The sequence below is a fragment of the Protopterus annectens genome, chromosome 7.part0 (assembly GCF_019279795.1).
Source record: "Protopterus annectens isolate FY-2018-M chromosome 7.part0, PAN1.0, whole genome shotgun sequence".
In the NCBI taxonomy this organism is placed as follows: Eukaryota; Metazoa; Chordata; order Ceratodontiformes; family Protopteridae; genus Protopterus; species Protopterus annectens.
Genome location: NC_056739.1, coordinates 456650704 through 456676293, shown reverse-complemented (window position 1 = coordinate 456676293; position 25590 = coordinate 456650704). Strand labels below are relative to the sequence as shown.

General features: G+C 43.6%; 1 protein-coding gene across 1 annotated transcript in view; it reads left to right on the top strand.

The window, feature by feature from the left end:
- Nucleotides 1-25590, top strand: part of POLR2A (RNA polymerase II subunit A) — a gene marked incomplete in the record, with an annotated part of 2048627 nt that overhangs the window by 1675494 nt on the left and 347543 nt on the right. Inside the window, 2 exon segments of the mRNA XM_044077036.1 lie at nucleotides 10445-10627; nucleotides 11011-11214. Coding sequence (XP_043932971.1) covers nucleotides 10445-10627; nucleotides 11011-11214 — 387 coding nt within the window.

Sequence of the window (25590 nt, the reverse complement as noted above, 5' to 3'; positions counted from 1 at the left end):
CGACAACACCACAGTAATGTGGTACATAAACAAGGAGGAACACATTCATACCCCCTGTGCAGGTTAGCCATGTCACTTTGCAACTTGGCTCTGGAATGGCAAATCGAACTTCAAGCACAGTACCTGCCAGGATTGGAAAACACACTGGCAGACAATCTAAGCAGAAATATGACCGACCCACACAAATGGAAGTTGCATCCTCAAGTCTTTACAAAAGATAATCCAAGCGTGGGGAAGGCCAGACAGAGATCTCTTTGCCACCCACGGGAATCATCAATTGACAAAGTTCTGCTCAAGGACTTTCCATCCAAAGACCTGGAGAGTGGACGCCCTTTCTTTCAGTTGGGCAGCACGGACAGTTTACGCCTTCCCACCTTTGCCTCTTCTGCCCAAGGTGCTCTTGAAAGCAAGAGCAGACAGACCGAAGATGATACTGATTGCTCCAGACTGGCCAAGACAACACTGGTACCCACTCCTGAGGAGCCTAACACATACTCCTCCCTGGACCCTACCTCTAATGCCTCTTCTACTGACTCAGCACAGCTGCAAAACTCTTCAGTCAGCTGAAAACGCTCAGTCTGGCTGCATGGAAAATTCCTTAACACCACAACAGACCCTACTCTCCAAAGAGGTGCAGGATGTCATTTTGGAGGCCAGAAGGCCATCTACTAGAAAGGCTTACTCCGCAAAATGGAAACGGTTTTGCGCTTGGAATGAGAAAAAAGGCCAGGATCCTAGAAAACTGAATTTGCCTCAGATATTACAGTATCTAGCTGAGCTGTTGAACAGTGGACTTTCATTTTCCTCCATCAAAATTCATGACTCAGCCATTTCTGCAGAATACAACACTGATCCACCCTTATTCTCTCACCCACTCTTAAGACAGTTCCTCAGAGGGGCTAAGAATATAAGACCTCCAAAGAAACAACCAATACCAGCCTGGGATTTTAATTACATTCTAGAAAAATTAACATTGCCTCCCTTTGAACCAGCTGCCTCAACAGATTTGCAATATTTGTCCTGGAAAACAGCTTTCCTTCTGGCCATTACCTCAGCTCGTAGGGTTTCGGAACTACAAGCCCTCATGGCTGTGCAGCCCTTTCTCATCTTCCATCAGGACCGGGTTTCCCTACGTACCATCCCGTCATTTATGCCTAAGGTAGTATCCAGGGTAGCTTTAAATCAGGCCATACACTTTCCTACCTTTTACCCCAATCATCATAACAAAGGGGAAAGGCTGCTACATTCCTTAGACATCCATAAACAGCTACGTTACTGTTTGGACAGAACAAAGCCTTTCAGGAAATCAGAACAACTCTGTGTCCTATGCTGTAGGAGCTCAGGGAAAGCCAATTTCGAAATGGATAGGCCACTGCATACGGTTTTGTTACTCTTTTTCATGGTAAATCTGTACCTGCAGGCATCAGATCCCACTCCACAAGGGCCACAGCTACCTCTACAGCCTTCCTCAGAGGAGTCCCTACCAAAGATATTTTGGAGGCAGCCACTTGGAGTTCTGTGCATACCTTCACTAAACACTACCACCTACCTTTATACTCCAAAACTAGAGCAGGCTTTGCTACTGCTGTGTTGCAGGGCATTCTGGTTCCTCTCATTTCCACCTAGTGCCTACCACCCTGTGCGTAGCTTTGGGATTCTACCCATCTGTTATGACTGCAGCTGTATGCACGATGAACATAGTACAGTTTTGTACCTACCATAAATGTAGATGCTAGAGTGCTAATACAGCTGCAGTCCAGGTTTCCCTCTCTCCTTCCCCTCTGGGTACAGACCTAGTGGCTAACTCCTCATCTTACAACTTGATTAGGTTATCCTTCTATGGTGTATTTGCTTGCAACTACTGATTTATTGATTATATTGTAATGCATGATTATATATTATATATATATATATATATATATATATATATATATATATATATATATACATATATTTATATATTTTTATATATATTGCCTTCCTTCTGGGGGCACCTGACATCTGGGGCAAGAAAGACTGAAGAAAATGGCGTCGGCTGTGTCTTGTATACCCCTGTCTCACTGATGTCAGGAAAGAAAGCGATGACAACCGACGCCGGACCTAGACTTTGGAATTCGGCCGACCGAGGACCCGCCTGACGGCAGGAGAACCCATCTGTTATGACTGCAGCTGTATTAACACTCGAACATCTACATTTATGGTAGGTACAAAACTGTACTTTTCTTAACATGCTTAACCACCATCTGTGTAAAATGTATTAAAGGCACAAATCCATCCTGATGAGACTTGGGAGCAGGAGGGCCATCTGCAAGTAATTTTAAGAAGTAAGGGTCTTGATTCAAGACAGAAGTAGGGTAATAGCACACTGGTAGCAAAGGGTCTTTCTCAGCTTTAGGGATCAAGGGAAAACCCAGCTTCCTTTAATGAAGAATTTGCCCTCCTGCTAACTGGTAGAACTATCAAGTCCACACCTCCCATGGTATAGAACTCCTGCAGTATCCCACTGGGGCCAGGAGTTTTCCCTTTTAGTCTTTGGATTGTGTGGAGATATTTCCTGCGTAATGAAAAGGCGAGTCCTTTTGCAGTTTTGGAAGGTCTGCAGTATCCAGTGAGTGAATTTGGCAAGTACTCCTATTTGAGGGAATAAAGTCTAAGGAGCATACCTGAAAAACTCTTCCAAGTCCACCTTGTATTCCAAATACTTAACCGTAGTGGTTTTAGCCAATTTCTTATGTAGGCACTGCATCCCACTTCACTTGTAGGAGGTCAGGGTGAGATTCCTGCAGTTCCTTATGGATATCCTCCAAGTGTCTGTAGTACTGGTCCCTCCCTGTCGGCTTTTTTTTTTTTTTTTAACCAAATCCTTGCATGCTGTCTGTGGTAAGGCTGTTACCTTAGCTAGGATGACGTTAGTATCAGAAATTGTCAAGAAGCCTAGATCCTAATTTTCTTCCTTTATGGATTCCTAGAAAATAGTTCCAAGCCCTCCACCCTCTTCTTCTTGAGCTTTGGCACTCACCCAGGGTTTGGAATACTGCCAATTGAGAATGACATACTTGTGTAAAATCTTACCATAGCCAGAGATGTCCTCTTGCATATTGCAGTATCCTTCCCTCCTTCCCCCTTCTTCCATTAAACTGTCCTTTCTTGGGTGACACTGGACTTGTACAGTTATCCTGGGACTGGGCTCTGACTGGGGTGCTCAGTTCTGAGGAATGGTACATGCATATGTCATTTTTATGGCCCGAGTTCCCTTGGGTAATGTCAGACTTCCCACTTACCCTGCAGTGACTAGAAGCTTTTGTGTACTGGCCGGATGTTCAGGTAGCAAGAGGAAAATCCAAGGGGTTGGAATACTGCAACATGGAGGAAAAGGACATCTGTGGTTATGGTAAGATTTTACACAACTATTTTTTTGCTATAACAATATAAAAGTACTATAGTACAATAGTAGAGACTACCTTATCTGCCCATGTGGATGGTTTCATGGATTTTCAAAACCAGTTCTGTATGGTAACTTTGTCAGCTGCTCAGGCTCATTACACTGCTTTTGCAAGACAAGACATATGTGATATCTGGGTCCTCGTCATCTTTGTTTCTTAACATTTCTGCAGTGGTTATAAATTGAACAGTGCATGTGTTCCTTTAGGTCACTAATATTGTGCCTTTCCCATAGACATGACCACATAGTTATTAGTTTAAAAACTAGGAATGTAATCTACTATAACAATGGATCAGAGCAGATGTTTTTCGCGTTTCGCTGTTGCAGTCATCACATTTGGGTTATCCCTGCCAGGGTAGCCCTCGGCCAGCCCGAATACCAGAGTCTTAGTATTTCTGCATCGGTTGCTGTCACTTCAGGACTGACGTCAGGTCGTCAGGAGTATAAAGTAAGACAGCCGATGCTATTACATCAGTCTTTCTTGCCGTGGAGCCAGAAGCAGTTTGCACGAGTGCCGGTCTGCCGCTACCAGAGTTTTGTCTACCAAATTGAAGCTGAAGTCTTCCAAAGCCAAGTACCCTGTTGAGAAAGTTAATTGTCTCGCCTGCAAAAAGCAAATACCACTCAAAGACTTTCATTCTTACTGCTTCACTTTAGGCCCAGACCACAACGTCCCCCGCTGTCACTTCTGTGCTTTGTTCAACGCCAGAACTATCCGTCGTCGGGCCCTTTTTGTAGCTAGATATTTTCGTTTACAGTCCTCTAACTCCAATATGGCTTCAGTAAGCCATCCAACAGCAGATCTTCCCTAAAAACGTAAAGATAAAGACACAGACTGCACAGGTCCAAACCTACCGACGACACTCCCATTAAGCTAGTAGTCAGTTCTCCGGTCCTCAGGTGCTTTCGCAGCCCCTGATGCCTTCTGTGGATTTGCAAGCCGCTAGAGACCCATTCCGAGTCTATGCTTAAAAACTCTTCGACTAAGGATCCTGCGATAGTCTCTACCTTGGATGGGTCCGGAGCAGCTGAGCAGGCACCGGCTTCCGAGGATGTCCTTCACACTACCGATTCTCGACTCAAACCGATGTCGTCTTTCGCGACTACTGTTCTTTCGAAAAGTATAGAGTCTCTTAGGCCCAGGGTATGAACCACACCCAAGAAACCAGACAACCCAATCTCAGGCACCTGTTTCCTTGCCTCAGTCTGAAATGCTTAAAATGGCAGAAGACCTTGTGCTGGTCCAGGGAAGCCAAGCTACCCCCTCCAAAAGGAAGAGATCTGTCCCCTGTAGTTTTGTCTGAATGAGAGTCAGATGACTCTGATGCATCTGAATATGAAGACATGCAACCCCTCTCTCCTTATGAGGATTCTGATGCAGAGGATTCCATCCCTTCAGCCTTTCCCCCCAGAAGATTTTTCCTTTGGGGAAGCCCTTCATACCTTAAGGGATTATTTCCAGTGGGAGAGTCAGGACTATCCTCAGTCTTTTAAACTCGGAATTCTTAGATCTTCCACAGCACAGAGCCTTGGCCATTCCCTCAGTCCTGGATGTTGAGGATGTTTTCCTGGAATCCAGCTTGACTTCTGACACCCTCCCTCTTGCACCTAGAAAACCAGGCAGGTACTAGAGTCCCTGACTCTCGCAAATTTCTTTTTAAAAATCCTACTGCTGACCCTGAGGTAATTCCTCAATGGCCTAAAGGGATTAAAGCAACTTCTGCTAATAATCCCACCCCCTCAGATAGGGATTCCTGAGCACTAGACAGGGTAAAAAAGTATACACCTCAGCTACACTTGCTGTAAATTGTCAGTTCCATATGCTAAAATTTCAGCAACGTACCCTGGAACAACTCAAACACAAAAATGTCTTCCTTTTCTGCTTGTGCAGAATCTAGAGAGTTAAGAGTTATGGCATTCTGCAAGTCAAGTAACTAAACACACCTTGCACTGTGGGTTTGACGTCCTAGAAGCTTCTTGCAGGGCAGCAGTCATCGGCTCTGTCATTAGAGGGTATGCATAGCTTAAGGAACAGCCCTTGCCAGACCATGTCAAATATAAATTGTTGGATGCCCCCTTGCAGAAAGACAACTTATTTGGCACTAAGGCAGAAGAGGTCTTAAAGATGGAAGAAAAAGCATAATCTATGCAGACAGTTAAGGATTTCTTACAAGTCCAGCTACCCAGGTGCAGCAGGCACTGTCCCACCAAGCACTGGTCCATTCCTGCTCCCATTAAGCCACTTCAGCCCAGACCCCCCCCCCCCAGACAGCAGCCACAGGGAATGCAGAGATCTAAGCAGTGGACTACCTCCACTTCAAAATCAGGGAGTTCTAAGCCACCCCTTATGGCAAGAACTCACAATGACTCTCCTCCCCCCACCTCCTTCCTCTGCCCACCTTCACTTACCCCTAGAAGGAAAACTCTCTTCACGCAAGCACGTGGGCCACCATTACCAATGACCACTGGGTCCTCAGCAATGTCCCAGGTTTACAGATTTTCTTTCCACACCCTTCCAACTCCTAAAGGGTTCCCCGATCTACCTCCAAACCAGTGGTTAGAGGTGCAAAAGCAAGCCCTTTCCGTGCTCTGAGGGCAGTAGCGCACGTTCTTGCAGAAGAGAAAGTCCAAGATTTCTACTCCAGACTTTTTCTGGTACCCGGGAAAGAGGGCACCTGGCGCCCCATCCTCTATCTATCCATTCTAAACACCATCCTGGTGATCCCAGAATTCGAAATGCTTACCCTCCAGCAGCTGCTACCCATGCTGTCCAAGGATGCTTGACTAGCCACCCTAGATCTAAGAGGCCTATCTCCACATTCCTATCAGGGAATCCTGCAGGAAATATCTCCGTTTCAGGACACTATCTCAGCACTTTCAGTTCTCTGCGCTTCCCTTTGGCATATCTACTGCTCCCAGGGTTTTCACAAAATGTCTGGCTCCGGCCACTTCCTTTTGCAGACAGAGGAATATCCAGCTTCCATATTAGACCACCTAATTCAGGCAGACAGCCAGGAAAAGCTGCTCAAGCACCTGGCCTTTGTAAAGTTCCTACTAACCTCCTTAGGGTACACAGTCAACGAAAAGAAATCCAGACAAGTGCCCACCCAAAGGATTATATTCCTGAGAGCACCCCTGGATACAGCATCCCAGATGGCGTTCCTTACACCAGAAAAGCAAATTTTCCTGACAGCCTACTTTTCTCACCTAGCCACCAGACCCCGGCTATCTGCAAGGAAGATTCTGCAAGCTCTGGGGTTCGTGGCATCTAGCATACTACTCATTCCATATGCCAGATTGCATATGAGGAAACTTCAGTGGTACCTAAAAAGCCTTGGGTGTCAACACATTCAAGACCCGGAGACTCTTATACCTATAATTGCTTGCCTCAGAAAAGATTTTCTTTGGTGGGCAACAGCATGCTCCCACAACAAGGGACTATCCTTCTCACCACCACCCCTGCCACCCAGACCCTCACCACAGACTCATCAGACTGTGCCTGGGGTGCACCCCTGGACGGCAGGTGCATACAGGGCCAATGGAGCCCACAGCAAAGCCCTCTGCACATCAACCAAAAAGAAATAACTGTCCAGCATAGCTTTCAAGCCCCTTCCCTCCATAGGGGCTCTCCTGATCAAATCAGACACCACTGTGATGTGGTATATCAACGAGCAGGGTGGGGGGGGACGACTCACTCCTACTCGCTATGCTGGCCATGACCCTTTGGCACACAGCCTCTGCCATGCAACTCCACCTATTAGCACAATTCTTACCAGGTTCTCTTGAATCTCTGGCAGACTAATTAAGCAAAAATCTTCTGGACCCACATGAGTGATAGCTCAACAGAAAGGCATCCAGTATGTCCGCCTCTTTGCCTCCCACACCAACCATCAGCTCAGCAAATTATGCACCAGGGAGCATCACTGCATGGCTTGGAAAGTGGATGCCCTGTCCTTCCCCTGGGTCAGTCTATTGGTCTATGCCTTTCCTCCACTACCTCTCATCCCCAGGGTACTGCTCAAAGTAAAGGAGGAAAAACCAAGGACAATTCTTAAAGCTACAGACTGGCGTCACCAGCACTGGTACCCCTTGCTGCGTAGCCTGTCCCCACTGCCACCATGGCATCTTCCTCAAATTCCAAACCTCCTAACAGAGGGAAGGGGAATTCATGCATTCCCATTTACAGACACTGTTTGGCAGCTTGGCTTATTCCCTAACCCCTGATCAATCTGCCAACCTCAGTAAACAGACGCCCTAGCACCAGAAAGTCTTATGCTGACAAATGGAAAAGGTTCTGCACCTGGATTCAGACTAAGGGAGCCAATATGGCACAGCCCTCCCTCCCTCTCATCCTGGATTACTTAGCTGACCTGCTACACAGTGGCCTCTCTTTTTCCTGTATTAAAATTCATGCCTCTGCTATCTCTGCTCATTTTCCCACTGAGCAGCCCCTTTTTCTCACACCCTTTGATCAAACAGTTCCTAAGAGGGGGCTAGCAACTTGAGGCCAACCAGAAGAGCACCAACCCTAGCTTGGGACCTTAACTTTGTGTTGGAAAAGCTCACCCTGCCCACCTTTGAACCAGCTTCTTCTACAGAGCTAAAATTTCTCTCATGGAAGACGGCTTTCGTTCTGGCCATCACTTCAGCCAGAAAAGTCTCAGAGCTGCAAGCACTCATGGCTGTGGGAACCCTTCATCTTCCATGCTGACAGGGTATCCCTGAAGACTAAACCCGTCCATCATGCCCAAGGTGTGGTGTCCAGTGTGGCTCTCAACCAATCCATTCATTTGTCCACCTTTTTCCTAATCCCCCAGAAAAAGGGGGGAAGGATCCTGCACACTCTAGATGTGCACAGAGCTCAGATTCTATCTAGACAGGACTAAATCCGTCAAAAAGTCTGATCAGTTGCTGGTTAGCTTTGTTACAGGGGCAGAAGGCAAAGCCATTTCCAAATGGATACCACACTGCATTCGTTTCGGCTACAAACAGCACGGGAAGGGATCCCCCCAATGGAGTCAGGACTCACTCCACCAGAGCAGCCTCCACCTCTGCAGCTTTCCTTGGAGGAGTCCCCACCAGGGACATCCTGGAGGTTGCCACCTGGACATCTGTTCACACTTTTACCAAACATTACCACCTGTTCTGTTCTCCAAATCCAGGGCAGGGTTTGCATCTGCAGTCTTGCAGGACATCCTTGCCCAGCCCCTAGTTTCCTTGACGGCCTCCTCCCATTTCCTCTGCTTTGGAGAATCAACCCAAATGTGATGACTGCAGCAGTGAATACACTCTATAACATCTACATTTATGGTAAGTATAAACAACTGTACTTTATATCCTCTGTAATATAACCATGCTGCACCCCTGGATGTAGTTGGTCCAGACATGTCCCTTTCCTTCTTAAACTAAGCACTAGATGTGCATTGCAGTAGACAGAGACTTGTTACTGTGCTCGTTATAAGATGGGGGAGGGTGCTACTTAAGCAATTTTAATGCATGCCAACTTTAGTCCTATTACTTAGGGACTTGTTGCAAAGATACCAATTTGGTACTTACCCTACTTTCATTTCTAGTGCTGCTGTCTGTTAAAACAGCTCACTAGTAATAGAGCTAATTTCTTTGCAGCATTTGGGTATATTTTTAAGAAAACCTTTTGGTTCCCCTGCAGATGTCAGTCTTCTGCTGCTGTTTCTTTTCCTTTTTCTCTGATACTGAGTCACCTAACCACCCTGCCAGAAAGTCTTATACTTGTCCATATTGGTAGAAAGAGTTGTCTTCTAGTTGTCATTATTACCTATGTATTGCTGTGGCTCCACACCTGACCAACAGTGACTGAAGGCCATTAAGACCAGTATCAGTCATTGCATGCCACCAAATTAAGCATGGGTAGATGGCCCTCTGTGGAGGGACTAGGAGTTACCATCCTGTGCTTGGGTAGACCAGCTGAAACGCTTCCTATTAGTTGTCCAGTACCCTCTTCAAGGGAGTAACTCCCTGTACAAGACTTGCCGAAAGGCAGCCGAGCTAGAATTTTTTTGGGGGGGGGGGGGTTGGTAGACATTTGGTATACCAACTCCATAGCTGCACAGAGATGAAGGAAGAGAATACCCAAGAAAAGGAATCCCTGCCAGTGCACCAGCATTGATTTCCTATGGAGTGCAATGAATGGGGAAGTTTAACTTTTAATTCATCATTGAGTTGATTCCATGGGGAGTCTATTAGTGGACCAGCAGTGCAGCTGTAAAATACTTTTCCATCTTTTGCTGAGCCCTTAAATGTTGGGTTCTCTTATGGAAACCAGGTCTGTCAGAGTTCCATCTCTGTGTTATAGAACCATTGTCAAGCACCTTGCCAAAGACTTGTCTTAATTGCCAGATGTCCTGTTTAACTTGAGCCTTCACAGGTGACTCTTACTGCTGTACAAGACAGTTGTGATGAAAGTCACCAATGGCCTTGAGAAGCTTAATGTACAGGAAAGGACATCAAGGTTGATACTTCTCATACTTCCACTTGGATGTTCCTACAACCACAAGCTGAGGTCTTACACCAGATGTACAGTGTCGGAAGGTTTTTTGCTTAGGTATCCCAGCTGGACTTCTGGTTACCCTGGACAGTATAACCCCCATAAAGATTGGAATACAGGCAACTGTGATCAGTAGGACATCTACTGTTAAAGTAAGTTCTTAGACAATTGTACTGTCCTTAGTTTTGCTTCAGTTGTATAATTTTATAGTAGGATAATGACAGTTTGGGAAGACCTTGCTCAAGTTTTAATATAAGGAAAACTTGGCTTATTAGTTGCTATATCTGACTTTTACTCTGTATTAAGAAAACAAGCAAGCATGCAACTTGCAATGCTATACCCCTGACCTTTTCATTGTGTTATTTCATCATAATACATTTGCCATGGGTTGCTGTTTACTTTTCATTCTTTAAATTTGTGATGCTGCCTTAATAGTTTGTTAAAATGGAGTACATACTTATTTTTTGTCTCCCTTGTAGGTATATATGCATTTGCCACAGACAGACAACAAAAAGCGAATTATTATCACAGAGGATGGAGAATTCAAGGCATTACAAGAGTGGATTCTAGAAACTGACGGAGTAGGATTGATGAAAGTTCTAAGTGAGAAAGATGTGGATCCCGTCAGATCAACTTCTAATGATATTGTGGAGATTTTCACAGTAAGACTTGTTTGCTTAATGTACACTTTCTTTTGAACATAGTTGTACTGTACTTTTTTTTTTACTGCTGAGGTAATTCAGTTGTGGAACAGTTATTTCTGTGGATATAATAGGATTTTCTTGTGTGCAAATAGGGTTTTTGCAGAGGTGTGTGGTTAGTGAAAGGCAAGTAACTGCTAAAATGACACTGTTCAGATATTTAGTGAATGCGTGTTGAGGTTGTAGTGAAGGTCCCATACTTTGGAAATCTAGTGTTTTATTGAAACTTTTGCATGATGAGTTTTTTTTAAATATCGTTATTGGGGCAGGTTAGTTTAATCTTTGCATACATTCAGATCAGAATATTTTGTGTGAATTTCAGGTCTTGTCTTTGCTTTTTTTAGGTTTTGGGAATTGAAGCTGTAAGAAAAGCTTTGGAAAGAGAACTGTACCACGTCATCTCCTTTGATGGATCCTATGTAAACTACCGCCACTTGGCCCTTCTTTGTGATACTATGACCTGCAGGGGTCACTTGATGGCCATCACCCGACATGGTGTTAACAGACAGGATACTGGACCATTGATGAAATGCTCCTTTGAGGAAACGGTAATCATCTTTTTGGAGGGAATCTTTGGCCACTTGCACTAGGTTTGAGCGATTTTTAGGCTGGAAGCATGTCACAATCTAAGTTTGACTGCATAGTTAATCATTTAAAGAAAGAGTAGCATAGAAACCTTGAACTTGATGGACAGGTGAATGCTTGACCTCTGTCTTTGTCACCTACTGAACAGGCCACAGTAGTCTGTAATTGCGTTCTAGTTCATGCTAAAAATCTTTTTTCATTTCCACATCAGGAATATGCTGTTGGCTCTTGCCCCCCTGTGGAAAAATCACTGTCAAATAGTCTGTTACTAAACTATTGATCTTTGAGGATCCTAAGCCTAGCATTACATTCACATGGTAGTTTTAGACTTTGTTTTGTGAACAGATAATCTAGTGTGTTAGAAGGATATGGTGGCATATGTTTTCCTTACTGGGGATGAAGTTGTGATTGACCCATCTATTCATACGAATTACATTTGTTTGGAGTAGATACTTGTTTTTTTGTGGAGTGGAGTACTGTTCCATAGACACAATTTCCTGTGATACATAACTATGCCTCCATGTTCATTTTATGTTGGAGAAGATAGAAATCCCTCGTGCAGGTGTTACTAACATTTTGCATTCACATTCGTTCAGAAGTTTGCAGGATTTATAATGTGATTTTGTATTGAAGGGCTCTAAGCATTAAACGTTTATACAATACCAAGTACTTTTTTGTGTTCAGTTACACCAGGTATTTTCAGAAATGTGTGTATTACAAAGATTAAATTCTTGATGTGATGTCAGTCTCGCCTTTATATTCATGTATTGGTCAGATCCAATCCCTCTGGATCTGACTCTGCCTCATACAAAAGCTTGTGGCCTTCAAGTTCTCGGGAACCCTTCCCTTCCCAGAATGCACCTCTCCATTACCCCAGATCTCTCTTGCCTTTGTGCGAAAGATGTGGTCATTCACGGAGCTCCAGGCTGTTTACATTTTTTTTCTATTTATCATATATTGAAATATCTTTGACTTTTATTTCTTTGCCCTTAACTCTTAAAACTCAACTCTTTTTTTGTAACCCCCCCCCATTCCTTCTACTGAATTATCAGTAAGTAGAAGGAACATTGTTGTTTTCTTCCCTCCCCCTCCTGTTTATCTAATGTCTGTTTTTTGAGAGCTTATTTAAAAAAAATTGTCATATATAATAATAATAATAATATATATATATATATATATATATATATATATATATATATATATATATATGTGTGTATATATATATATATATATATATATATATATATATATATATATATATATATATATAAATAGTGCTATTAGTGATCATTTACTAGTTAGTGATTTTCTTATATTTAGTGTGCTAGTTCTACATTGTTTTGACCTTTTTCTTGTTGGGTGGTTAGCTAAAAATGTCTCAGAAACCTGCTAAACCCTTAAGGTTTAAAAAGTGTGAGGAGTGTGGTAAAGTGCCATTAAGTGACACACTCACTTTGTGTATGTATTGTTTGGGCCCTTTACACGTACAAGAATCTTGCAGCATTTGTCATGGCTTCGATCAGCATGCAGTACTAGAGAGGAAGAACAAATTAATGTTGACTGGTTTGTTGAGCCCTTTTTCTGAGGCTATTTTGGACCACGAGTCTGCAAAATCCTCTACTGCGTCACCTATTTCTGATGAACTTAAAGATTTATTTATTTATTTTTATTTTACATTTGTTGACCGGGATAGTCCGACTGGATGCATGTCCATTTTCAGCGGAGGCCCGGGGAGAAAAGCTCCAAGGGTAAGCAGATACAGCATTACATAATACCAGCATTACATATTACAGATTATTTACAGAGATTACATAAGTAAGCAAGTTAAACAAGTTCCACAGGTTAAAGTTAGTCCTGAGCACAAGTCAGGATTAAATTAAATTACACAGTAAACTGGTTAACAGATTTTTACACATTCGAGTTAGCCAGGCTTGATGCATTGACATAGCCAGTCCTCAGACAGACTCCTCAGTCTTCTCCAAAAGTATATTTGGAGCCGGCTCAAAAGAAGGCAAACCTCTCTGCTGCATTAAGTACTTTGGAGCAGAAGAGAGTTTAATTAGAAGGTTGTTGGGGTGCTTAGTGATTTCCGCTCTAACAACCCCTGCTCTGGCACCGACTGGTATCAGGGACCAGTCTTCCTCAGTTGAGCCACTTTTTTCTAGGTTGCCTTCTCTGATATTGGCTAAATCCAAGTCTCCGACCCTGTCTACCAAGTCTTCTAGGAGCCTTTCCATCGCCAATGTGGATAGGGTTGTAAAGAGGTTACTAAAGACACTGGCTCTGACCAAGTTGTTGGATCCGAGCCCTATGGCTGCGGAGTCATCCAAGTCTGCCCTGGTAGCTTCTCTTCCTCCTCTGACCCAGCCTGTGAGTTTGGAGCCAGAAGATTCTAATGTCTGAATTGTCTGTTGGATCAGAGACCTACTTTATCTGCTCAGAGTTCCCCTGCTTTTTCGCAGCAGGAGGACTCTAGGAGCTGTAGCTGTCTGGTCGGCCCTGAGGATAAGAGATCCAACCACTTTTTCTTTGGATTGGACTCTGCCTCTTGGAGCTTCGGCTTGGATGAGATGAGCTTGGCTCCTACCTCTGACTTCTTGTCTTTGGGTCCATAGGGGCCTTCGGCTACAACTGTTTTGTCGGCGCCAGGGAGTTCCCTGGATCAGGGACAAGGGAGCCTTTGAGGCTATGAGGAAAGCTTTGACTGCTTCTCAGCCTCTGACTTGGTCCTCTCAGGGTCTTCCTGTCTCTTCCTTGCCAGTGCCATCATCTTTTTTTACCACATCCACAGGGACAGCAGGGCCCCAAGCCTCAGGACGTCCCTCAGGGAACCCCCTCCTTCCGAAATGTCCCCAGATTATCCCAATGAGGAAGTCCAAAGAGGACTTGTAAGAGGAAACATTTGTACTCCCTGGAGGAGTCCATCACTTCAATATTGATCTCTAGGAAGCTGAAACATCCCCACAGTCACCTCCAGAAGATCTCATTTGGAGACATCCTGGAAATGCTTAAACAGAGAGGTGGCTAGCAAGTCCAGTCCCCCTTTTGCGGAGGAATCTGTATGCCTGAAGGCTTTTGAGTCCCCGCCCTTCCACCTCCTGGGTGCCCCCTCCTTCCCATGAGCTTATTGACTTAAATACCATTGATCCTATTCCTGGGAGGCCAAATAAAAATCATTTTATCTGACAAGAATTTTCTTTTGAAAAGAGTAGCTGTAGATGCCGTGGTTGTGGTGGCGGACACTAAAATTGAACACCAAGACCAGTTCCACTGTCCACCCTCCTAATAAGGACTCTAGGATGATAGATAGGTACTGGAAGCTCATCTTCTCTTCAGCGGACTTCATTCTTCGCTCACTGAATTACCTTACCCACTTTTCAAGACTTCAGAGGAATCTGAAAAAGGAAGTTGACAGATACCCTACAAGGAGCTGTAACTGAGCAGCTCAAAGTAGCCTCTCAGCTCACCACCCTAAATTCCATTGTTAATTCCTCAATGAGACTGATTTGCTATGCAGCAGATGGGGGCGAGTAGGGCCACAGGTTTGGGTATCTCTATTTAGGAGGCAGGCCTGGATGTGACTTTGCAATTTCAGAGCCTTTCATGTCTTCCTTTGTGAACACTCCCTTTGACTCTTCTCTTTTTAGGCCAGAAGCGAAATAAACTCTCACCAGGTGTGAACAAGAAGGCAAGATCTTGTCTGCCATCGGAGTCTCTTTTTTTTTTTTTTTTTTTAACTCTGACCAGACCCTATCCCAAAGGTCAGAAAGGTAGCAGAAAGTTGTGGTTCAGAAAATCTCAAAGGTCTTTCCAGGACACAAATGTTGAACGCTCCCCCAGAGGCAGAGAGGGAACAGTAATGGAAGACACTGCTCTCTTGGCAGGGGGATGCCCACAAAACCAGGGCTCTAGAGACACCTTCTTTGGCAAGCCTTTTCAGCACTTCTGAATGGAGGCCCGATTGTCCACCTCTGGAGGCAATCTGGGATTGGCTGTCTGCATCCACAGGCCTAGCAAGAGATTACAAATGACAAATGGGTGCAGCAGATAATGTCCAGAGGTTATTACATCCACTTTGCCCATCCCCTTCCCCGAAACAAATCACAGATGTGCCCACCCAATCAAAGGGATCAAGCAATCAAAAATTCAAAAGTTGCTAGAGAGTCATCCAAGAACTTAAGAATTTTTTAGTACCAAAGAAAACTGAGGACTGGAGACTCATTATGGATCTTGGCAACCTAAACAAATCGAATCAAAAAAAGCAAGTTTCGAATGGTCACTTTACAGTCTGTTCTTCCCTTTCTTGGAAAAGACAATTGGATTTGCTTGATCTTCAGGATTCATACTACCATATAAAAATGGATAGGTAGTCCAGAAGACATCTGGCTGGAAGCCAGTTATCAGTTTCGAGCCCTGCCCTTTGGTCTCACTACAGCCCCCAGAGTGTTCACCAAATGCTTGGCAGTGGTTGCGGCTCACTTGAGGCGTCTAGGATTTCGATCATTTCCATACTTCGATGACTGCTCCTAACTGCCACGACCAGGCATCAACTCATAAGGGCAAGAGAGGTTGCCTTGCACCTTTGCTTACACAGAGGTGTCACCTTAAATTACGAAACATCAGCTCTAGAACTTTTCAAAATTTGGTTTTCATAGGAGCTCATGTAGATACAAGAAAAAATTATAGCAAGTCTTCCCTCCAACAATGTCATTGTGCAATCAGGTGAGTATTGATTCGCGAGAAAAGAGCTTCTGCAAAATTAGTGCTACTAGTCTTGAGAACAATGGTGGCTTCAATAGTATTAGTGCCACTAGCCCATTTTCCCATGAGAATACTGCAGTGGTTGTTGACTCAGTGGTCCTTTCTGCAACTTCCAGTGTCTCTCAAAATCTTGATTACAGATTCATGCAGTAAGGAACTTCAGTGGTGGATCCATTCCGATCAGTCTAGGTATTCATTTGTACCTAGTTAGCCCCAAGCCACAGTGACCATGGATGGCCTCCCAGATGGGGTTTGGGGGGCATTATCTTGGTCCCCTTATGAGGCTCATCTGCATATAAATGTTAGAATGAGAGCAGTACTTCTAGCATTGCAAGCCTTTCAAGACACTCTCCGTCTGGGAAAAATAGTCCAGTCAGACAACATGCCAGTAGTCTGATATATTGGAAACACAATAACTGTATAATGGTAGAGGATAACTCCGCTCGTCTATGGAACGCCAAAATTGTAGATAAATGTACCAAAATGTAAAACTCCAAAACGAAGGAAGGTAAAAGCAAAAGGATTTATTAAGTCAGTTAAGCGCTTTCGGCTGTGATCCAGCCTTCATCAGAACAACCAAATGCTCACTAGTAACGTGGTATATATACTCCCACATCCAATTGGCAGCCTCTCCTACAATTAAAACATTTAATACATAAACTGTTAAAATAGGCGCCAAATGTTTGAACTGTTCTTACATTCAAATTTATGTAAACATACCTACACTCATAAACCACTAAATTGCTTCTATGATACTGTGATATAATAAAATAAAAATGTGCCATAATATGAGGAAATACTATAACAAAGATTAAGAGATACACAAAATGTATCTAAAAGTTCACATACAATGATGCTCTCTGAAATACATACCCAAAATACATAAAATGCTTAGCACCCACGATGTGAAACATTTGATCAGCATATAAAAATCAAGTATAAAAGTCAAGTGTAAATAATCATTAAATGCTAGGTGCAGTGAACAACTCATATCCTAAATGCATATTGAAATCTTGGGTGGACAATGTTGAATGCAAAAACATAAATATGGCTTAAATATTCTAAAAACATTGAATAATTTTAGAATTACAAAAATTATTGTGAATAATGGATGTAATTTGCGTAGTGTAAATCAAGGGTTTAATTGGAAATTATTCACAATAATTTTTGTAATTCTAAAATTATTCAATGTTTTTAGAATATTTAAGCCATATTTATGTTTTTGAATTCAACATTGTCCACCCAAGATTTCAATATGCATTTAGGATATGAGTTGTTCACTGCACCTAGCATTTAATGATTATTTACACTTGACTTTTATACTTGATTTTTTATATGCTGATCAAATGTTTCACATAATGAAGGTGCTAAGCATTTTATGTATTTTGGGTATGTATTTCAGAGAGCATCATTGTATGTGAACTTTAGATACATTTTGTGTATCACTTAATCTTTGTTATAGTATTTCCTCATATTATGGCACATTTTTATTTTATTATATCACAGTATCATAGAAGCAATTTAGTGGTTTATGAGTGTAGGTATGTTTACATAAATTTGAATGTAAGAACAGTTCACACATTTGGCGCCTATTTTAACAGTTTATGTATTAAATGCTTTAATTGTAGGAGAGGCTGCCAATTGATGTGGGAGTATATACCACGCTATAGTGAGCATTTGTTGTTCTGATGAAGGCTGGATCACAGCTTTTAGCTGACTTAATAAATCCTTTTGCTTTTACCTTCCTTCGTTTTGGAGTTTTACATTTTGGTACATTTATCTACAATTTTGGCGTTCCATAGACGAGCGGAGTTATCCTCTACCATTATACAGTAGTCTGATATATCACCAAGGAGGAACCAGATCTTAATCCTCTGTCAGGAAGCCCTCACAGTTTGGCAGTGGGCGATATCTTTCAACTGATTTCTGGTTGCAATGTACATTCTGGAGAAATCAGCGTCCTAGTGGACAAGCTGAGCAGGCCAATTTTAATGCCTCACAAGTGGTCTCTCAAACAAGAATTTGCAGCTTTGCAGAAATGGGGCCAGCCCTGCTGCAATCTCTTTGCTTCTCAAGTAAAAAGTACGGCAACTATTTTGCCCCAATACACGCCCCTCAGGGGGAGACCCCGAGAGATGCACTTGTTCGATTGGCCCCCAGGGCTACTTATGCTTATCCCCCAACACCCTCGAGTCCCAAATTGTTACAGAAAGGCAAGTGTGTTGAAAAAAAATCATTCTCTTTGCCCCTTATTGCCCTCGGCATTTTTAGTTTCCCTTCTTTTGTGGTACCATCTTCTGGTAGAACCATGGATACTGGAGGTAATTCCAGACCTCTTCTCACATCCGCAAAAAATGGTTCATCCCGATTTTTAGAATCTAAAACTGACAGCGAGGCTGCTCCAATTCCAGTGATAGCCAGGCACATCCTCTACTTTCGTCCCTAACTAGACATATTTTACATATTTCTCATAAAGTCTCCACACTTGAACTTTATTTTCTGTAGCCCACAAAAACCTTTTCCATTTGTTTCTGTAATGTTGTTCCTTTGTTGCTGTCCTTAGTTTTATTTTGGATTTTTTGACGCAGCTATTTAATGAAGGCGCACTGCAGCAGCTACTGTAAGGGTTCATTTAGCCGCTATTCCTAATTTTCATCTAGGGGAAAATGCCTTTCCAAGTATGTCACACACGCGATGTAAGACCTTTTTAAAAGGAACATTTTTACCTTATAAAAGTCCATCTCCTCCTTGAGATCTAAATTTTGTACTCTCGCATTATCCATTCCCCCTTTTGAACCTTCAGCCAATTGTGATCTAAAATTTGTCATGGAAAACTATTTTTCTGGTGGCTATTACTTAGTCAGCAGGCCTTATTTAATCCTTATTTAGTGTTTCAAAAGGGCATAGTTTCTTTTCATACTAATCCTTTTCTTCCTAAAGTAGTATCTGTCAATAACCTAAATAAGTCAGTTGAACGGTCTGTGTTTTTCCCATATTTCCAAAATAGTGTACATGTTAAATTTATTGGATGTTCAGACAGTTCTGTGCAAATAGAAACGTAACTAAAGATTTTATAAAGTCAGAACGATTTATTTCTTTTGCAGAAACAAAAGATTTGCCAGTATCCAAGGTTAACTTATCTAAATGGCTTTATGATTGCATTACTTTTATTTGTACTTCCCAGAATAAACAGCTACATGAACCTGTAAGAGCCCATTCTACTAGAACTATTGCTACTTCCTCAGCTTTTCTAGTTAGAGTATCTATGGACAATATTTAAGTGTTGACATGATCAAACCCCCATATCTTTACTCATTACAAACTAGATGTCCTTCAAGGATGCATCTGCAGTCATCACATATGGGTTGTCCTGCCTCAGGCAGCCCTTCGGTCGTCCGGATTCCAAAGTATGGATCCGGCGTCGGCTGAGGTCGCCCCTTCACCGACGTCAGAGCGCCTGGGGTATAAAAGCGTCAGCCGACGCCATCTTCCTCAGTCTTTCTTGTCGCGTGGTGCCCGAAGCAGAAGCAGTTCGCAAGTGCCGGTCGGCCAGCTCCTGTAATTCAGCTACCGAAGACTTCAAAAGCTAAGTACCCCGTTGGGGACTCTTTCTTGCATCAGCCGATGTCAGATAAAGTTAATAATTGTTTAACTTGTGGGAAACAAATACCTCATAAGGATTTCTACTATTACTGCCTCCCCTGCCTAGGCCCAGACCACGACGTCTCGGCCTGTTCAGCCTGTGCTTCCTTCAGCCGACGCACTCTTAGATGTCGGGCGGAGTTTGCAGAGGAATTTTTTGGGGCTAGTTTTTCGTACAAAATGCCGTCGGAGACTCCGACTTTTCATTTAATAAAGAAACGGAAGGACAAGGACCGACACACGCGGGCCGCGGTTTCGGCTGAAACCATGGCCAGGCCTACACGAGTGTCTCGGTCTCGGCTGAAACCGAGTCCTTGGTATTTCCGACCCCTGAAACCGCTCAACCGACAACCTCGGCCCCGGAGCCACCTGCTGAGTCGGTTATTGAATTTCCTTCACAAACTGGTGTCTTGGAAACTTCCGACACCATTCCTCTAGACAAAACTACTCCAGCACGTGGTGCAGCTAGGCCGCCTGCATCCATGTCCATAAAGGCATTCACCAGGGCTAAAGTTGCTAAACATACAAAAGCTATGCCTCCCAGGGTTATTCCTCAGGGACCCTCTACTAGTTCACAGATTCTTACTTTAGCAAAGGACCTTATTTCCTTGATTAGGGGAGCTCAACCTCATCCGGACAGGGGCTCTCAACCTCCTCTAGACAAAAGGCCCAGGGTTGAGTCCTCTGATCCCCACTCCTCAGAGGAGGCCTCTGATGGCTCTGCTCTCTCGGACTACCAGGAGGAGGCTTTTTCGGCCTACAAGGATTCTGATGCAGAGGAATCTATCCCCTCGGCCTCTCCTCCTGAAGAGCTATCCTTCGGTGAGACCTTTGGCTATTCCTCCTGTTTTGAATGTCATTGATGATGTGTACTCTGAGTCTAGCATAACCCCTGACACTCTTCCCCCTGCCCCTGTCAAACCCGATAGGTACTACAGGGTCCCGGACTCGCATCATTTTCTTTATAAGGCCCACTCTGCTGATCCAGAAACTATTTCCCAGGGCCCTAAAGGGGTTGCAGCTGCCACCTCTAAAAATCCACTCCCCTCTGAAAGGGAGTCCAGGGCTTTAGAGAGATGGGGTAAAAAAGTGTATACTTCTGCTACTCTTTCTATGAGGGCATTAAATTGTCAATTTCATATGATACAGTACCAAGAGTATTTGTTAGATGAATTGCATGAAACTGTCTTCACCTGAACCCCTAGATCGCAAATCACTACAGTATCTGGTACATAACTCCCAGCAGGTTAGTAACCATTTCTTACAATGTGGTTATGATGCATTGGAAGCTTCATGTAGGTCAGCTATGACAGGTGCAGTCATACGTAGGCATGCTTGGCTGAAGGAACAATCTCTGCCAGACCATGTTAAAGCTAAGCTTCTGGATGCTCCCCTGGAAAAGCAAAAGTTATTTGGCTCCACTGCTCAGGAGGTCTTAAAGAAAGTTGAGGAAAAGGCAAAATCTGTACAAACAGTCAAAGATTTTCTACAAGTCCAACCACCAAGATTCAGCAGAAATTGTCCTGCCAAGAATTGGTCCTTTCTGGACACACAAAGATTTCAGAGAGGCAAGAACAGGCGTGCCAGAGGTAGAGGGCAAGCTAGAGGCTCCTACAGAGGGCGTCAATGGCAGCCTCCCAACCAGAGAGGTAGTGCAGGACCTACAACTGCTGCACAAGGACAGACTCAATGACTTTGCTTTGACTCCGCCAACCAGGGCTCAATTAGAAGCACCTTTGGGCGGAAAGCTTTCTTTATTCTCAGACAATTGGCACACTATTACAAGAGACAAATGGACACTGCAAATAATAGACAGAGGATGCAGGTTCCATTTTCACACATTGCCAAAAAGAAAAGGCATGCCAGACCTGCCACCAAATCAAAGGGCAGAGGCTTTGAAACAAATCTCCAACTTAATGCAAATGAAATCTATAGAAAAGGTTCCTCTTTCAGAACAAGGCCAAGGATTTTATTCCAGACTATTCCTTGTCCCAAGAAAAGAAAATCAATGGAGGCCTATTCTCGACTTGTCCGCACTGAATACTTATCTCATTGTGCCAAAATTCAAAATTCTGACTCTACAGCAACTCCTTCCCATGCTGGGCAAGTGGTCTTGGCTGGTGATTCTAGACCTCAAGGAGGCATACCTGCATGTCCCTATCAGACAAAGTTGCAGAAGACACCTCAGATTTCTTGCAGGCTCAGAGCATTATCAATTCTCAGCATTGCCCTTTGGCTTATCTACTGCGCCCAGAGTATTCACGAAATGCCTGGCATCAGTAATTGCACACTGCAGACTTCAGGGGATTCAAATATACCCATATCTGGACGACTGCCTTATACAAGCGGACAGCCAACAAACTTTGGTAAAGGACTTGAATTATGCCATCCACCTACTGCAGGCATTGGGATATACAGTCAACATTCACAAATCAAGACTTGTTCCATCCCAAAGAATAACGTTTCTGGGTGCGGATTTAGACACAACCACCCAAATGGCTTTTCTCACAGAAGAAAAACAGACAACTACCGGATTACTTCAAGAATCTGACAAGACAAACTCAGCTGACTGCAAGGAAAATCCTGGAGGCCCTGGGTTACATGGCATCTTGCATTCTTCTCATTCCCCAGGCAAGGCTGCATATGAGGAAACTACAATGGTACCCAAGGAGTTTATGGACTCAGCACAGCCACAGCTTAGAAACTTTGATCCCACTCATTCCATGTCTCCAAAAGGAATTTCTTTGGTGGGCTCAAGCAAGCCAATCAAACAGGGGTCTGCCCTTCAGCAAGCCAATAGCCAGCCAAACTGTTACAATGGACGCTTCAGACCACGGTTGGGGAGCACATATGGAGGGCAGATGTATTCAAGGACTATGGTCACAAAAGGAGCTACGCATGCACATAAACCAAAAGGAAATGCTGGCAGTGATGCATGCAATCGAGGCCGTCAAACTCTTTCTGCATCAAGGCCACCTGCTAATAAGGACAGACAACACCACAGTTATGTGGTACATAAACAAGCAAGGAGGCACCCATTCCTACCCTCTTTGCAGACTGGCAATGAATCTTTGGGAACTTTCCTTGAAACTCAATATAGACCTGCAATCCCAGTTTGTGCCAGGAAAAGACAATATACTGGCGGACAGCTTAAGCAGAAATATCATGGATGCACTCGAATGGATGTTGCACCCAGATATCTTCCTACAGATAACACAATCATGGAGAAGGCCAGACATAGATCTTTTTGCCTCCCCCCACAATCATCAGCTGAAGAAATTCTGCTCAAGGACATATACCACCCAAAAGCATGGAAAGTGGACGCCCTATCTTTCAGCTGGAGAACCCGAACAGTTTATGCATTTCCACCTCTTCCATTAATGACCAAGGTCTTACTGAAGATCAGGACAGAACAGCCAAAAGTGATTCTGATAGCTCCGGACTGGCCAAGACAGCACTGGTACCCACTGTTAAAGAGCATGTCACGCACGAAACCATGGCCTCTTCCTCAATGGCCACTTCTCCTGACACAGCACAATTACAAAACTCTGCATTCCAACCTGAAAACCTTGCGACTAACAGCCTGAAAAATACCTTGACTCCTCAGGATAAGCTATCCAAGAGAGTGAAGGATATCATCATGGAAGCTCGCAGGCCTTCCACAAGAAAGGCATATTCAGCAAAATGGAAAAGATTTCACATTTGGAACACCACAAAGGGCCTAGATGCGACAGTGATGAACATGCCACATATCCTGGAATACTTGGCAGAAATGCTCCACAATGGCCTGTCTTACTCTTCCATTAAAATTCATGCTTCAGCAATTTCAGCAGAATACAATACTGATCCACCTGTCTTTTCTCATCCTCTCCTAAGACAGTTTCTAAGAGGAATTAAAAACATCAATCCTCCAAGGAAACCTCCAGTGCCTACTTGGGACCTTAACTTCGTGTTGGAAAAACTAACTCTGCCTCCCTTTGAACCTGCAGCATCTGCAGAACTACAGTTCCTGTCTTGGTAGACTGCCTTCCTTCTGGCCATAACCTCAGCAAGAAGAGTATCTGAGTTACAGGCCCTCATGGCAGTACAGCCATTTCTTATTTTTCATCAGGACAGAGTCTCATTGAGAACCAATCCTTCATTGATGCCAAAAGTGGTATCCAGGGTCTCATTAAACCAAGCTATTCACCTGCCTACCTTCTTTCCAAATCCACAAAACAAAGGGGAGAAACTTCTGCACACCCTGGACATACACAGACAGTTGCGCTACTACTTGGACAGAACTAAAAGTTACAGAAAAACTGACCAGCTGTTGGTAGCATATGCTGCTGGTGCACAAGGAAAAGCAATTTCCAATCAATTTCAAAATGGATAGGGAATTGCATTTGTTTCTGTTATTCCTTCCATGAAAAAACTGTGCCAGCTAACATTAGACCTCATTCCACCAGAGCCACAGCCACCTCCACAGCCTTCTTAAGAGGGGTGGCTACCAAGGACATTTTAGAAGCTGCTACATGGAGCTCCGTGCATACATTTTCCAAGCATTACATATTACCCTTATATTCCAGATCCAGAGCAGGCTTTGCTACGGCAGTCCTGCAGGGCATTTTAGCTACACCATCCTTTACATAGATCCTCCACCCCCAGATTGGCTATGGTATTCTACCCATATGTGATGACTGCAGATGCATCCTTGAAGGACATGGTACAGTTTTATACCTACCATAAATGTAGATGTCCGATAGGTATGCATCTGCAGTCAGGTTTACCCTCCCTCCTTCCCCTCTTTGGTATTTATTGGGTACTTTTCCCTCTCATAGCTAGCTGGGGTTATCTATTATGGTGTATTTGTTGTGTGTGTATATATTTATTTATATATATATATATATATATATATATATATATATATATATATATTTCTGTCCATGTTTGGATTTTACTGCATTTATCCAAATTTAGCCTTCCTTTGAGGGCAGTGGCATCTGGGGCAAGAAACACTGAGGAAGATGGCGTCGGCTGACGCTTTTATACCCCAGGTGCTCTGACGTCGGGGAAGGGGCGACCTCAGCCGATGCCGGACCCAGACTTTGGAATCCGGCCGACCGAAGGGCTGCCTGAGGCAGGACAAACCCATATGTGATGACTGCAGATGCATGCCTATTGGACATCTACATTTATGGTAGGTACAAAACTGTACTATTTGGTCTGCAGGAGTAGAGCTTCCTTTGGATCTATGGTAGTGAGGAATATTCTTCCATGAGCCACTCAGGATTCAGGCTGCTAGGGATGCTGTCCCATACATGAGAATAAAGTCGAGCTTGACATCACACAGAAGTTATGTATTTACCATTAATGTTCCATGTGTGTTGTCCATCTCCACATTTATTCTCGCAACCCTCCCACCAACCCCAATCGTAGTCTTCTAGGTGATCGGGGAATAAAAATGCCCTTTTTTCATGGACTCGTTGGCTTCAGAAAATGGATAAAGTAACAGTTTCTTAACATTATTTTTGTTACATATGTTTATGGTTCTTTTTGGCAAACAATATGAGGTAATGGAGAGGTGCATTCTGGGGAAGGGTGCCTGAGAGTTTGGTTGAAGGCCTCAAGCTTTTGTGCAAGACTGAGAAGGATTGGATCTGACCCATACACGAGAATAAAGGCGCAGAGGTGGACAACACTCATGGAATGTTATGGTAAGTGCATATTTTTTCAGTCCTCAGAATTACGTACATTAGAACTGTCATTGTAGTGATCACTGAAGTACATTTCATCAGATTGGATTACCCACAGACAGATGTACTCTACAGCTGACCATTCCTTGCCCCCATACCTAGGATTGTTAGTAGGACATCAGGCAGAAAGTGTAGAAGCCCACAGTCTCCTGTATTTTTATTTCCGCTACATCTTTGCATTTGATCATCACTGTTGGTTGT